Below are 16,098 nucleotides of genomic sequence, written 5' to 3'. Positions count from 1 at the left end.
CTGTCTATACAACTGAGTTAAATAAAACTATTTTAAAATAAATTAAAATAAAGTTGGATAACTCTCAAGTATTCTGTTATAGTAACAAAAACTTGAAGCTTGAAGATTATATAGTAGTTCTTTTTAAAAAATTGTTGACAAAAATAAATTCAATGGAATTTTCTAATATCAACTAAACCAATGTCTAAAATAGTTCTCAACTGGACATGCATTTCTCCCCACCCTTGGAGACATTTAGCAATATCTGGGTACAGCTTTGCCCATTACTAAGGAGGGTACAAATGGTGACTAGAAGGCAGAGGACTGAGATGTGCTAGCCAGTCTATAATGCAGGTCCTCACCAAGAATTATCTGGCCCAAACTATCAATAGTGCCAAGACTGAGAAGTCTTGAGCTAAAATATCATCTTCTGTTAAACTACAGGATTTTATTTTAAATACATGGCAGAATTCTATCTCTAAAATAATTCAGTTACCTTTTCAGTTATTACTTTTTCCAAGAATATGACACCTATGTTTTTAAAGCTGTACATTTATATCAAATACCATTGGAAAGATGCTCAATCCCAGAAATAAATCATTATTACCACTTCTAAGATTATATTAGTATTATATATTTAATATTAATATCCTCAAGAAAGGAAGTATGATTTTCATAACAGAAATAATAACTAGAAAGATTACACACTCTGTAGAGAGATTACATACTAGATTATATACTGATAGGAATGAAATTTGAATTGAGATTATCTTCAAACCTATGGTGTTCTCATTAAAGTGCATGGAATTTAAACTTTAACTTGGAGGAAGAACAAGAACACTGGTATGGGGGCTGGGAAGATGACTCAGTGGTAGAGTGCTTGCCTTGCATGGATGAGGCCCTGGGTTCGATTCCTCAGCACCACATAAGAAAAAAGCTGGAAGTGGCGCTGTGGCTCAAGTGGTAGAGCGCTAGCCTTGAGCTGAAGAGCTGAGCGACAGTGCCCAGGTCCAGAGTTCAGGCCCCACGACTGGACCCCCCCCCCCAAAAAAAAAAGAACACTAGTATGGAGACAGCTCCGTGGCAGACTATGTAGTTGGCAAGTACAAAGCTCTAAACTCAATCCCAGAACAACAATAGCAACGATCACCAAAATACTCCCCCAAAACAGAACAAAAACACCTTGAATTTCAATTTCTCTGAGTCAAGTATGCCATGTTAGGAAGGTAACAACAAAATCAGGAGTTATACTTAGGAATTATAAACATACAATATGCAAAAAAGAAATCAGGCCATGCCAGTGTTGAAAAGGCTCATCTTTATTTATCGTTTTCTGTGACATGAAATTAAGTACTTTTATAAAGTTATATAGCAAAACAGTCAGACAACATTTTCATTCTGGTCTCCTGCTAAGATGAACACTAAAGCTTAATGACCTTGGAGCTTAATTAATCTTATCAAAACAAAAAGCAATCCAAAAAAATATTCCTATATTAGATTTTGTCTATTATTTTCATCTCAACATTAAAAGCCTTATCATGACTCTCGGTATTAACAAAAAGAAAAGTACTCTTACCCTATTAAAGCCATGTTCATGGGAGTCATCCACTTCTCCATTACTCGTCACTGGAATTTCTGCTGCTGAATTTTTGGGAGACTCGTGAGCCATGGTAGACTCCTTGAAAAAAGGGAGAGAGAAAAAGCCAACTAAAACCAAGTCATAATAGGCAAATATTCCAAGGACTATATTCCTGTGCAAAGCACTTAGTTACTAGTCTAATATTTTTATTTTATAACCCACTTACTACTTATGAAACAAACATTATAGAAAAATAATTAAAAATGAACCTGGCTGCTTTCACTTCACTCAATCTAAATTCCTTGATGTACAAGAAATTCCTTGGGCTAAGGATGTAGTTCAAGTGGCAGAGCACCTATCTAACAAGCTTTAAGCCTTGAGTTTTAATCACTGCACTGCATCTCTAGAACTAAAAATCCAATTTTTCAAAACAAACAACAATAACAATAGAGAGGTTAAACCTAACAGCCAAATGGAGTTGGTACTTAAGGAAAAAGTAAATGACATAAACCAAATAAAAACTATTATTCAAGGTGAGGGACAGAGAGTACAATAGATTGAAGAAAAAAAAAAACTTCATGAAGATCTATCTGTCAGATCTTCATGGTCCAATACATGTGTAATTGAAAAAGGAGAGGAGGGAGAAAGGGACACAGAAAAAATATTGGAAGAATCAATGATGGTTCTTCCCTGTAATCTTAGCTACTCAGGAGGTTGAGATCTGAGGATTATGGTTTGGAGCTAGGCTGGATAGAAAAGCCCATGAGATTCATATCTTCAATTAACCAACAAAGGCCAGAAGTGGAGCTGTGGCTCAAGTGGTAGTCAGCCTTGAGTGAAAAAGCCAAGCAAGAGCATGCAGCCCTGAGTTCAAGTTCCAGTTACAGGAAGGTACACAGGCACAGGCATATGCATGTATTTACACATGCGCACACACGCACACACGCGCGTGCGCGCACACACACACGCACACGCACGCACGCACACACACACACGCACACGCACGCACACACACACACACACACACACACACACACACACACACACACACACACACACACACACACACACACACACACACACACACGAATTGATGGAGCCAGGCACAGTGGGTACACCTAAAATCCCAGCATTCTAGAGGGTGGTTAGGATTCAAGTTGATGGCCTAGCCTGAGCTATATAGTGATACCCTAAGGGGGAAAAAAGTATAAGGAATTGAAAGCCAACATTTCCTCAGATTTACTAAGATTAAAAAGGCTCAAAAAGCAAGGCAAAAGGAACTAAAGAAGTCCACCTTAAGCATATCATGGTCAAACTATAATTATGAAATGCTCAACATTGTGAGAAATGATTTTGGCAGTTCTGTCTTAGGAACATCACATTACCTGAACCAGTGAGCAAAACATTATAAAGAGCTAATTTTGAGTTCAGCAAGAGAAAAGTAAACACTACTATCAAGGAACACAATGTAATTAATAGCTAACTTCTCAACATAATTTATAAAAGTCAGAAGAGAATACAACATTTTTATAAAATCAAAACTTAAGCATGGAACTGATCTAGTAAATTAACCTATTGCATAACCTAAGAAGTGGAAGACAGGAGCTTCAGCGGGTCACGCTTAGGGATGAATTAACAGGGCCCATGATGAGTCAAGATTTTATAATGATACGTTGTCCTGAAGTGAACAGCAAGGCCTCAGTAGGCAACGGACTGCTTCATTTATTTACATCAATGATTCTTAAGATTCTGCACTTACAATCACCACAGGAGCTTTTTAGCTAGTCTACAGAGACTGTGATTTAATGATGGGCCCCAGGGAGCTCCCATATAAATAGCCAGAAAGCTTTTATACTATTTTACAAAGGTCACTCAATGTGTAGCCAAGTTAAGAATCATTGCTATCGGTATGACCTAGACAAGACAGGAAACCGAATACAGCAAAATTAGCTGTACAATTAAATATCTATTGTATTTATTTTTAAAAAATACCCATGATTACTTAAGGGCCTTTGCTGCACTTTCACAATAACCCTTGCCACTCTAAAAAACACAGAAAATCCTAGTATCGAGAAGGACCTACAAAGTCAATTGGCTCAACTTCTAGTGGAGATCAAAACCTCGAGATACCATCATATACCTATTAGAAGGGCCAAAATTAGGACAAAACTAAGTGTTAATAAGAATGGGAAATAACTAGACTCTATATTGCTTGTGCCAACAAAAGCTAATAAAATCTCTATAGAAAACTACTTAGCAGTATTAAAGTTAAATACATTCCTACTCGGTAACACAGTGATTCTACTCCTGGAAATCTATCAGAGAAAAAGAATGTCCATCAAGAGACAAGTATAAGAATTTTCTGCCAGGTGCTGGTGGCTCATGCTTGTAATCTTCTTAGCTACTCAGGAGGCTAAGATCTGAGGATCACGGTTCAAAGCCAGCCCGGGCAGGAAAGTCCATGAGACTCTTATCTCCAATTAACAGCCAGAAAACTAGAAGAGGCATTGTAGCTCTAGCTGTAGCAGTTCAAGGGACAGTGCCCAGGCCCAGAGTTCAAGCCTCATGACCAACCAAAAAAAAAAAAAAAAAAAACAAATCTTCCAAGCAATCTGGGAGTAAGAGCTCATGCATCTTATTCCAGCTACTTAGGGAGCAAAGATTGGGAGAATTGAAAGATTTTATTACTTTAACAAAATAAGCAAGGCACGAGAGAGCACACTTGTAACCCCATCTATGAGAAGGCATAGGTAGGAGGATTGTAGCTCAAGGCCTGTCCTGAGCAAAAATGCAAGAACGCATTTGAACATACAAATTTAAAAAAAAGGCTCAGGCCATCATTCAAGTGGTAGAGCACCTATCTAGCAGCAAGCAAAGCCTCTGCCTCTTAGTTCTAACCCCAATACAATTATATATCAGAGAAGTTTTATTTAACATTGCTAATAATTGGAAACAACCCAAATGTTGATCAAATAAATTGTGGTTGCCAAGCACACTTGTAATACCAGATACTCAGGAGAAGGGAGCAGGATGATCATGAGTTTAAGGCCAGCCCAGGTTCTATCTCAAACAATACAAACAAAACAGCTAGGTCATGGTTCAAGTGATAGAGTACTTGTCTGGCATGCATGAGACACTGGTTGAATCATTAGTATTAAAAGATAAGTAGTATAGTCATACAATGTAATACCATATGGGAATAAAATAGAAGTACTGCTATTAAAAAAATAAAGTAGGAAGAGCTGACAATGCTCAGAATTGAAGCCAGAACCAAAGAATAAATACTGTATGATTCAATCCAAAGAAAAACCAGTAAGTGATCTTTTCACAGGCAGAAGAACACTTTTTTTTCAGGTGGAAGAGTATATCATGTCCCTGGAGTAGGCAAACATGTCTTAGACACAGAAAGTAAAAACAAGAGACACTTTTTTTTTTTTTTTGGGTCAGTTGTGGGGTTTGAACTCTGGGCCTGGTGCTGTCCCTCAGCTCTTCAGCTCAAGGCTTTTGCTCTACCACTTGAGCCACAGTGCTACTTCTAGGTTTCTGGTGGTTAATTGACTTTCCTACCCGGGCTGGCTTTGAACCACGATCCTCAGATCTCAGCCTCCTGAGTAGCTAGGCTCACACGTGTGAGCCACCAGTGCCTAGCTAGAAAAAGTAAAAGACACTGATAACTGGACTTCATTAAAACTAACACTTCTTAATAATATAACTGCCACAGACTGCCACAAACAGTAAAAGTATAGATGACAAATGATTGATACTCAAAACATATAACTAACTCATGAAATTCAAATGTACAATGGTAAAGATTTTAACACATTTTACAGAAGAAAACTACCAATTGCATAATACTCGGCTTACGTCTGAGTTGGCAAACCAGCTGTTCCTCTGTTGCTGTTATTAAAAGATCTAGAAGAGCCATCACTGGTGGCTCCTGCCTGTAATCCTAGCTACTCAGGAGGCTGAGATCTGAGGATCACGGTTCAAAGCCAGCCCAGGCAGGAAAGTCTGTAAGATTCTTATCTCCAATAAACCACTAGAAAACCGGAAGCGGCGCTGTGGCTCAAGCAGTAGAGCGCTCGCCTTGAACTGAAGAGCTGAGGGATAGCACCCAAGCCCTGAGTTCAAGCCCCACGGCTGACAAAATAATAATAATAATAATAATAATAATAATAATAATAATAATAATAATAATAATAATAATAATAATAATAAAAGATCTAAAAGAGTAACAGAGGAGTTTCTTTTTTCTTCCTGGCTGACTCCATTTCATGCTCCGCCATTCTTCAGCTATTTGCCACTGTTTAGATATTCTCCTCAGATGCAGTACTCAGTATTCAGTATGCAGTTTTCAGACTAGATTAAAGAGTATGTTTGTCAGTGACACTGATACATTATTTCTACAATGACAAAATACTAGTGTGTGTATTTGTATATGTGTACATGTATGTATGTATACATATATGTAAATATATATATTTGAGAATGATAAACTTCATTTGCTGCTGGGTAATGGAAAAACTAGTCACATACTCCCCCACCAGACTGGTACAGGTGATCTGTACATGGATTTTGGGCAGGGAAAAATAAGCCTTGCTGTTGGAGATGCTAAAATAGAATTCTACTGCTTTTCAAAATAAGCCAACAGTTTATTAAGGTAAAAATTAAATACAATAAAAATGTACCTATTTTAAATATACAGACCAAATGTATAGGAAGGAAGCAAGAAAAAGACCTACCTGAAAAACAAACTAAAGGCAAAAGGATCCAGGGTGTGACTCAACTGGTGACCCTAAATTCAATCCGCAGTATCACAAAACAATACCAGCACCATTACCAACAAAACACATACACATTATACACAGAAAAACCACAGCAGGGTCCAGAGGAACTTACTTAAGGACAGCAATGGCTGTGGGCCTACCATCATAGCTCCTGGTGGAGCAAGTTGCTCTACCTGGTGCTAAGCAATGGCAGGTTGTCCTCAATGGACCACTGCAGAAACATAAACTGGAGTGGCCTGGATTCTATTCTTCCAGCTCATTTGACTTCGTATCCTTGTGCTAAATACTTTTTCTGAGAAAATGAGCTTCAACTTAAAGATGCAGGCATCAGACGTATAATCAAGACTTGGAAAAGTGAAGAGACCTTCTAATAACTTTATGAATGTTTTTGAGTATTAAATGACAACTGAAATGGTCTAGCCACTTTTTCCAGAATATCAAGTGCTATGAAACTGTTTGACAGTTTCACTATTCCCTACTGTAATACTAACATTAATCTCTAAACAACTCATCTTTACTGAGTGTCCACACTAGACTAGGCACTACACTAAGTACATCAAATCAATTAATTTAGCTCCTACATTGTGAGATAAGCATGCCTTTCTCAATTTTACTCAGAAAAAAAACTAAGGCCTACAAAGGCTAGGGAATTTAATAATGCATCCTCCTGCAGATAAAACCCTACAAGAATAAGACCTAAAACTTCATGAGTACTTAACATGTGCCAACCACCATTCTATGCGTTTCTAACCTATTAACAGATTTAATTTGATTGGCTTCAATGTGTATTAGCTCATATAACCTCATAACCAGCCCCTTAATTTTTAGATGTATGAGTTGAATCTTCTATTTCTTTCTTTTTCTCTTTTATTTTTTCTCTTTGAATTTGGGGCTTAGTGCTTACTAGGCAGCGGTGTATGACTTAAGCCATGCCCCTAGTCAGCATTCATTACTTTTTAGATAGGTATCAGTTATGCCCAGGCTAGCCTCAGCCTGGGATCCTCCTACTTCTTTTTCCTGTTCCTGTGTAGTTGAGATTACAGGGCTTCTGTGTACACTCCACCTGGTTTGTTCTTTGAGATAGGGTCTTGCTATCTTTTTTTTTTTTCGCTGGGGCTAGCCTCAACCACAATCCTATTTCTGCCTTCCAAGTAGCTGTGATTACAGATCTAAGAACCAGGCCTCCAAATGCACTGCGTTCTTGTTGGGAGCTTGTACTGTTGTTCCTTTTGTTTTCATAGTACCATGCACAATTAAGGAGCACCTCCTGTTTAATTATTCTGGTATTTAGCAGCTTAGAACTGAGGCACCAGTCAATATATTACTAGTCCTGTCTTCCACCAATACTAGAGCTTTTAAGATGGCTGCATCCTGAAAACTTCTAATCTAGATGTTGACAATTGGAGAATTAAACTAGGACTCTTGGGAATCAGACATTCCAGACACTCAGTGTGGCTGAAAATGACATCACCTGCCAGAAAATATGCATATGCTCTCACTTCTCCTGATGGCTCAGTGATTCTCAAAAGGGGAGGGCATAGAATTTTCATGTCTGACTGACCCAGCTGGGGACGGTGTGGTGTTAGTACTTTAAAAGGTAAAAGCCAGGGATGCCACTCAACGTTCTATAGTGCTGCACAGGACAACCCACCACATTAGAACATTATCTAGCTAAATATGTCATCAGTGTCAAGACTGAGAAACTCTGTCAAAGAGACTGATGTTACAAATGCTTTTACATAGGCAGGTTCCAAAGACTGTGATATTTACTCACTTTAATGCTGCAAGTATATTTCATTTGCATTAGAAAACAACAGATTCTCTAGGCCTTTCTTTGGTGGACCTAATATTTAGCATTCCAGCCCACTTTCTCAACACTAGCCTGACTTAGAAAAGTGCTTAAAGCCTCATCCTTCCTCACGTCTCCAGCTGCTTCTTGGATAATCTCCCTCCATTCTCTTCATACTGGACAATTTGGTAACTAAATGACCACTGACTTCTTTACCCCTGGGATACAGAGTAAGTCTCCTCCTTATCAATTCAATTCCTATTGTATTGCCCTGTCTATAGCTAAGAAGTTCATGTAATTTTTTTTCCTAACACTACATTTTCCAAAAATTGAAAAGTATACCTTGACATTAACACAACAAAAGGCATTTTGTGACAATTCAACGTTGGTTAAGTGGGAAGAGGAACCACTAACAAAGGTGCATCTGATGACTAAAAGCTATCTTAATAAGGAAATGAAAGGCATACTAGTAATGTTTCTTGCTATTATCAGCAAATTACATTATGTATGGAAAAGCTTAATTTCTGAACTGCTTTAGAAACAACCTAGAAACTTTACAGAAAAGACCCAAAAGAGCTACCTTAGCCTTTATCAGTTCTGTGAAGTATGATGTCTTTATTTTTATTTATTTATTTTTCCTGGTCGTGGGGCCTGAACTCTGGGCCTGGGCGCTCTCTCAGCTCTTCAGCTGTCGACTAGAGCTCTACCACTTGAACCTCAGTCCCACTTTCGGCTTTTTCTGCTTATATGGTGCTGAGGAATCGAACCCAGGGCCTCATGCATGCATGGCAAGCACTCTACCACTGAGCCACCTTCTCAGACCATGTATGATGTCTTTAAAACACATATTTAACCTTGTTGTTTAGTCCACTTTACCAGAGCAAGTAAAAATAAAATATAGTAATAATCTTAATTTTTTTGTTTGTTTCTAGTATGGCATGTTTTAAAAACTGTTTGAGAGTACAATAAAAGTATTGTTAAACAGTTCCAATGCTCAGGTCACTGCTTATGTTCCATAGGCATTTTATTCTGCTATCAAATAGTTATTTTCTTCCAATTTCAAGGACTAAATTCTTTTCAAAAATTGTTTTCTGAACTCTGAAAGACAGTACAAAGGATCCAGTGCTTCTTTTTTTACCCTTTCCATCATTCTTCATCCCATCTAGTCCCTCTCCTTCCAGACTCATCTCACATTTCCCACTACCTTTATCACATATGTACATATGTCCACGAGTATTCTTGATGTATTTTTTTCCTTGTTCCCTTTTCTATTCACTCCCTGCCACCACTATCCTTCTTTTACAATTTTATTTCAACTTCCTGATATTCATTTTATTAAACTGTTAGTTGCTCAAAAGATTTACTCCATGGAATTTCACTCCTGCATATGAAGGACTAGATTCTTAATTTCAGTCAATTCTAGACAAAGATCAAAAGAAAACAGAGAGAAGGAAAAAAGAAGAGAAACTGCAAATATTCAGCCCTAAGTGTTCCAGTTACGGCTTCATACAATGAAGGCTGTAGTGCTCAGTGGACTAAATTATACATTTCAACAGAGACTATAGTTTGTTCTAATACCCAAAAACACAAATGCTTTCTGTGTCAGATGAAATTATTCAGATTTTTGTTTGCCTACCAAGAGAGAAAGCAATTCTATTAAATTCATATTTCAAATACTCTTTGAGATTTCCTTGTCAAAACCTGACCTTTTAAAAATGGTTAATGGATTTACTGCAATGTGTTAATTTAGCACGGTACAAAAGTATTTAGTGACAAATCCTAGTGCATGCATTGTAGGGCTAGTCAAACTATTAGACAACATGAACTTAAAAGTCCATGGGTGTTGGTGGCTCACAGTTATAATCCTAGTTACATAGGAGGTGGAGATCTATGGATCCTGGTTTGAAACCAGCCTGAGTAAAAGTCCATGAGACTCTTACCTTCAACTAACCATCAAAATGTTGAAGTGGAACTTCAAGGAACAATCCTAAGCAAAAAAGCTCAAGGACAGTGCCCATGCCCTGAGTTCAAGCCCCAGGAGCAGCACAAGAAAAAATATAATAAAAAGGCATTACTAGAGTCATACATTTGAAACACATCTTTACTGACATAAATTCAATATAAAATTGGCTATTTGATCTTTCTTCTTAGTCTCATGAACTAAAACAGGTAACATATATCTGGAACCTACATATTTACTTGATATGTAGTAGTATAGATAGTATACATCAGAATCACCCTTAAAGCTTTCAAAAAGAAACAAAAATATACAAAGTCCAGTGTCTATCATTACAGGTGATACATGAAATGTGAAATATAAATTCAGTAGTTTTGTAATTATCTTCCCCGAATTCTGAGGCACACCAAACCAGAGAGAATGATGACAGTGAAATATGAGCCTAATGGTACTATTAGTTCCCCAGAAACTTGTAGCTATTGTCATATTTCATATTTAAATAAATAAATAAAGCTTTTATGTGCATTTTTAGGTAACAAGCAAAACAATTCTCAAAAATTTCATAGCCAGGCACCAGTGGTACATTCCTATAATCCTAGCTACTCAGGAAGTTGAGATCTGAGGATCACAGTTTGAAGCCAGCCTGGGCAGCAAAGTCTGTGAGACTCTAATCTCCAATTAACCACCAAAAAGCTGAAAGTGAAGCTGTACCTCAAACACCAGACTTCAGCAAAAAAGCTATGGGAAAGTGCCTAGGCCTTGAATCCAAGCCCTAGTACCAGGACCAAAAAAAGAAGAAAGAAAAAAATATCCAAACTGATGTTAGTGGCTTACACCTATAATCCTAGCTATTCAGAAGACCTGAGCAATGTGGTTTGGAGACAGCCATGGCAGGAAAGTCTGTGAGACTCTGAACTCCAATTAACCACTAAAAAACTGGAAGTGGAGCTGTGGCTCAAGTGGTAGAACACTAGCCTTCAGCAAAAACAAGTTCAGGGACAGTGTCCAGGTCCTGAGTTCAATACTTAGTTAATATGGATAGTCTGAACCTTGATTGAGATGGGCTGACTTTACAAAACAATAGAAAGACCACCCAATCACCTCAGAATTAGACTTGACATCTTCAGTGGCTGGCTTAGATGCACCCAGAGCTGTAGTATCATTGCTGCAGTCAGACATACCTAAAAGTAAAATGTGTTGGACACATATTAAATAACTTAGTTAAAAGAGCTGTGTCATCCCATAGGTACTCTTTAAAATATTCCATAGCACAACTTATTTGTAGTCACAATTTGTTCTTCACAACTATATATGAGGATGGAAGTAGAGCAAATTATTTTGAGCGACGTAAGCCAAGAACAAAGAGATAAACGGCATATGGTCTCCCAGATATGTGGATGCTAAAGCCAAACTCCAAGAAGATATGACAAAGAAAACAGGACTCAAGAAACAAAGGACAGCCACTTATTCTGTCGTATCATTACTAAATGACTCCATGTTCTTGACCATATAGATGGAAGATGTATGGACACAACAGAGGGAAGCCAGGTTGAGGACACAGAATAAGTGGGAAATGGAACAACATGTAACAAAGGGGCCCATCAGGTACACTGGACATAGAAGAAAAAGAACTAAGCAACCCAAAGACAGCAATAGGAAGGGAGGAATGAGAGGGAAAGAGCCCACAGTCTACACTAAGCAAAAGGAAAGAAATGTAAACATCACCCGATGTAGAGGAAATACTTTGTATTGTCAAAGCTCATAGATTTCACAAACTTTATAGACCATGATCATGACAATTTGCCTTGAGAAGATTAAAATGTGTTTGTGATGTTAAGTATCACTATCCCACAATACTGTGAAATATGTGAAATTTATGTAATCACCTAATCTCAATTTAAAAAAAAAAAAACTGAGAGAAGTTAGGAGTGATGGGTGGCAATGTTGTCAGACACGCTGTATTCATACACTATTTTGTAGAATGGGAACTTCTTTGTACAACTACTTACAGATCATAATAGTAAAAAAAAGTTTAAAAAAAACTATATATAAATAATTATATTGGGGGGCTGGGAAGGTGGCTCAGTGGTAGAGCACTTGCCTTGCATGCCTGAGGCCCTGGGTTCGATTCCTCAGCACCACATAAGCACAAAGAAAAAAGCCGGAAGTGGCGCTGTGGCTCAAGTGGTAGAGCACTAGCCTTGAGCTGAAGAGCTGAGGGACAGTGCCCAGACCCAGAGCTCAGGCCCCACAACTGGACCCCCCCCCAAAAAAAAAGAAAGAAAAAAAAATTATATTGGGCTCCAGTGGCTCATGCCTAAACCTAAGGCTCATGTCTGATATTTTGAGTACTATATAGTTCAAGGGCAGCCCAGACAGAAAAGTTTGCTAGGTTCCAGGAAAAAGTAGGGCTAGAAGTGTGGCTAATGTAGTAAAATGACAAGAAGTGTGAGGTCCTGAGTTCAAGTCCTAGTCCTGCTCCCCCACTCCCCAAAAATCTATAATTGTATGAGTATCTGTTGGCTACATCAGGCAAGCATTCTAAAAACAAAAAAGTTCAGAAAAAGCACTCATGGGAAATAACTGAAAATAATTTCATAACCAGCCATGGAGGCACAGGCTTTTAATCCCAGCACTTGGGTGCTTGGGGTTGGAGGCAGGACGATTGTAAATCCAATGCTAACCTAGGCTATAAAACATGACTTTATAATTGCTCCCTGTTTAAGTGATATACAACACTTGAATTTTATCATAAAACTTTAATGAGCTAATTTTCTTTTAACTTATTCAACAATACTCTGAGAATGTCAACTATATATGAGCAACAATCCAATTAGATAATATAAATCAATTAAAGGAAAAATAAAGAAAACTATCTCTATTTGCAGATAATATAACAGTGTGCCTGAAAACCCCCAAGGAGTTAATGATATATGTAAGAATTCATTGAAGTACAAAAATACAAAATAAGAGACCTTCTAAAAACTAAATGGTCAGTATTCTTCAAAGGGATCATGGTGGGGGCCAGACATAACAGCTTATGACAATAATCCCAGCTACTTAGTAGGTACTGGTAGGAGCATCATGGTCCAAGGCTGGCCTGATCAAATGCACAAGACCCTACCTGAAAAGAACTTAAAGAAAAAGAGAATAGAGTATGCCAAGAGGCAGAGCATATGTTTACCAAGTGAGAGACTCTGAGTTCCAACTTTATCAAGTAAGAAGGTTCATCGTTATGAAAGGTGGAAAGTATGAGAAATGTACAGATTAGCAGAGATTATAGAATATAACTAAATTCAATCTAAGTTCCAAGATAGGATCTGGGAACAGAGAAAGGACAGTTGCAAATCCGGGTTAATTCAAGTGAGGTCTGTAGTTTAATTAAAATTATATTCTTCCAATATTAATTTCCTACTCTTGATAATTATGGCTATATAAGATGTTAGCATCAGGGGATCCCAGGTGAAGAATAAAAGGAAATTCTCTGTACTATTTTTTCCACTGCTCTCTAAATCTAAAGTTAGATTGAATGTTTTTAATAATAGTAAGTAAGTAGAGGAATTATCTTTAGAAGGAAGAGATTGCTTTCAGTATAACAGGAATGGAAGAAGCAATCATCAGACAGTGAAGAATGTACTGGAAAATGAAAAGGTTAAGGCCATTCACTTTTGCTGTCTTTTACTTTCTTGTGAAATAGGAATTAGCATCTATACCACTGTGTTTGTTAAACAGTAGTACCAGTTAGGAAAATATATCATTACTGTCAGTTCTAGAAAAGACCAATAATCTGAGACAGATAAAGAAACACAGAAACATTTTCTGAGAATCGGAGTGAGAGATAAGTACTAAATCTGTTATTTGTACTTTTCAGTGCTTTAGTCTACTTCATATTTATTTTATAAAGTTATACTTATTCACAACTTTGATGACTAACATATAGGGGTGATAATATTAAAAATCAATGACTTGTTACCAGGCACCAATGGCTCATGCCTGTAATCCTGGCTACTCGGGAGGCTGAGATCTAAGGGTTGTAGTCTGAAGCCAGCCCAGAGCTCAGGTCCTAAATTCAAGCCCCAGGACTGGGAGAGGAAAAAAAGAGCTAATGACTTGCAATTTGTGCTGTTTAAGATACAGATTTTCTGCTGGAAGTACTATTGCTCAGTGATAGAACATGTACTTAATATTAGTGAGGTCCTAGATTCAATCCTCAGTACCCCTTCTCAAAAGATACACATTTTCTGATTTTTATACAAATATAGTTATTTTAAAAGATTACCTTCAAAACAGAATGATAAAGCTGGGAGCCAGTGGTTCACACTTGTAATCCTAGTTTCTTAGGAGGCTGAGATCTGAGGATCAAGTTGAAAGCCAGTCCAGGCAGGAAATTTCTTGAGACTCTTATCTTCAATTAACTACCCAAAAAGCTAGAAGTGGAGGTATGACTCAAGTGGGAAAGCATCAGCCTTGAGCAGAAAAGCTAAGGAATGATACCCAGGTTCCAAGTTCAAGCCCTAGTACCAGCACAAAAACAAAAACAAAAAAACAGAATGATAAATTACTAAAGTACCATTAATGTTTAGACCAATTATACTGGAGGCCAAAAATGCCATAAGTAATTTCTATGGTTTATTTTTATGATTAGTCAGAAGTATTCATTAACTAATGAGTATAAAGGTCAAAAAAGCCTACAAAGTGAGTTACTAATTAGCATTTGTAAAAACATAATATAATCTTATATTTATAAATTTCTTAACTATCTAGAGTTATTTTGATTTAAATTACTTTTTGATCTCTCAAACTGAATGCAGCTATCCAAAAGGATATCACATGTAAGAATTTTTAATATGGGAGAATTCTTTTTCGACAATGTCATCTTCCCTCACTCTCTCCCAGTTTTCCCCTCCTATCCCCACTAATATGGAAGAATTTAAAATTTTAAACCCAGGCCAGTTAGAACATTAAAAAAAAAAGTAAAAAGAGGTTGGAGGTATGGCTCATGTAGTATATTGCTGCTTTCCTAGCAAGCACAAGCCCAGAGTTCAATCTGCAATACTGACAAAAAGTAGTCTTTCCATTTTCCCTTTCAGATTTTATTACAGAGAAACCAATGAGAATTAAAATGATAAGATTCTCCAAAAGAAATTACTAGCTGGCACTGGTGGCTCACACCTTAATCCTAGCTAGGCTGAGATCTGAGGATCATAGTTCAAAACCAGCCTGGGCAGAAAAAAAACTGTGAGAAGCTTATTTGCAATTAACCACCAGAAAACTGGAAGTGGAGCTGTGGCTCAAAGTGGTTGAGCGCTAGCCTTGAGCAAAAGAGCTCAGGGACAGTTCCCAAGGCCCTGCATTGAGCCCATGGCCAACAAAACAAAAACAAAATTATTTTAGGGCTAGAAAACTATCAGTAAATAAACTCCAAATTAATCAGGTACTGAGGCCCCATTCTTCATAGATGGCTAGCTCAGTTCCAGAACATTAGCAGAGAAACCAACTCAGAAACAAAAAGACCCACTGGGTCAAGATTTGCTATAACTGATTACATTCCAAGATCATATACATCTTGATATATGTATAAGCTGTTTTTCTCCCTTAGTGATAGACAATTAGAGATTTACTTTGTTACTAAATTCCTCAAACCATATCAAATAATTTCCCTCAAAACTCAGAGGTAATTTCTTTCAGTAGAAAAAGCTCATAATCTAAGAGTACATCTTACCAAATAAACATCTGTTGATGTTTTAGATGTTAAGCTTACAAATACATTTCCTTGCTCTCTTAGTGGAGGGTGTCTACAAGCAATTTTACCCCAATAGTACTGAGGACACACAGAGCCCAGATACTGGGCTTTTCCAATAAAAGGATCCTGGATTCCTTGGAGAAATGGCTAATCTTAGGAATGGAGCTAGTAATACATAAATGAGACTAGAGCATTTTATAGTGCCAGGAAGTGAAAAGAAATGGAAAAAAGTATTCAAGCTGGCTGTGCTGGTGCATGCCTGCA

The 16,098-nt window shown here is 37.5% G+C and overlaps 1 protein-coding gene across 5 annotated transcripts in view; it reads right to left on the bottom strand.

Moving 5' to 3' along the window:
* Positions 1 to 16,098, bottom strand: part of Arfip1 (ARF interacting protein 1) — a 61,945-nt gene that overhangs the window by 41,496 nt on the left and 4,351 nt on the right. For 2 of the 5 annotated variants that reach the window (XM_070022232.1, XM_070022237.1), the window contains exons 2-4: positions 14,371 to 14,605; positions 11,193 to 11,272; positions 1,556 to 1,657 (exon numbers count right to left, since the gene is read on the bottom strand). In XM_070022232.1, coding sequence (XP_069878333.1) covers positions 1,556 to 1,657; positions 11,193 to 11,270 — 180 coding nt within the window. In that variant the 5' untranslated portion in view covers positions 11,271 to 11,272; positions 14,371 to 14,605. The remainder of the gene's footprint in view (positions 1 to 1,555; positions 1,658 to 11,192; positions 11,273 to 14,370; positions 14,606 to 16,098) is intronic. The other 3 variants (XM_070022234.1, XM_070022233.1, XM_070022236.1) reach the window with 3 other exon arrangements.

The sequence above is a fragment of the Dipodomys merriami genome, unplaced genomic scaffold (assembly GCF_024711535.1).
Source record: "Dipodomys merriami isolate MVZ:Mamm:240054 unplaced genomic scaffold, mDipMer1.0.p SCAF_15, whole genome shotgun sequence".
Lineage (NCBI taxonomy): Eukaryota > Metazoa > Chordata > Mammalia > Rodentia > Heteromyidae > Dipodomys > Dipodomys merriami.
The sequence above is the reverse complement of the archived record's forward strand: the minus strand, read 5'-3'. Positions and strand labels throughout refer to the sequence as shown.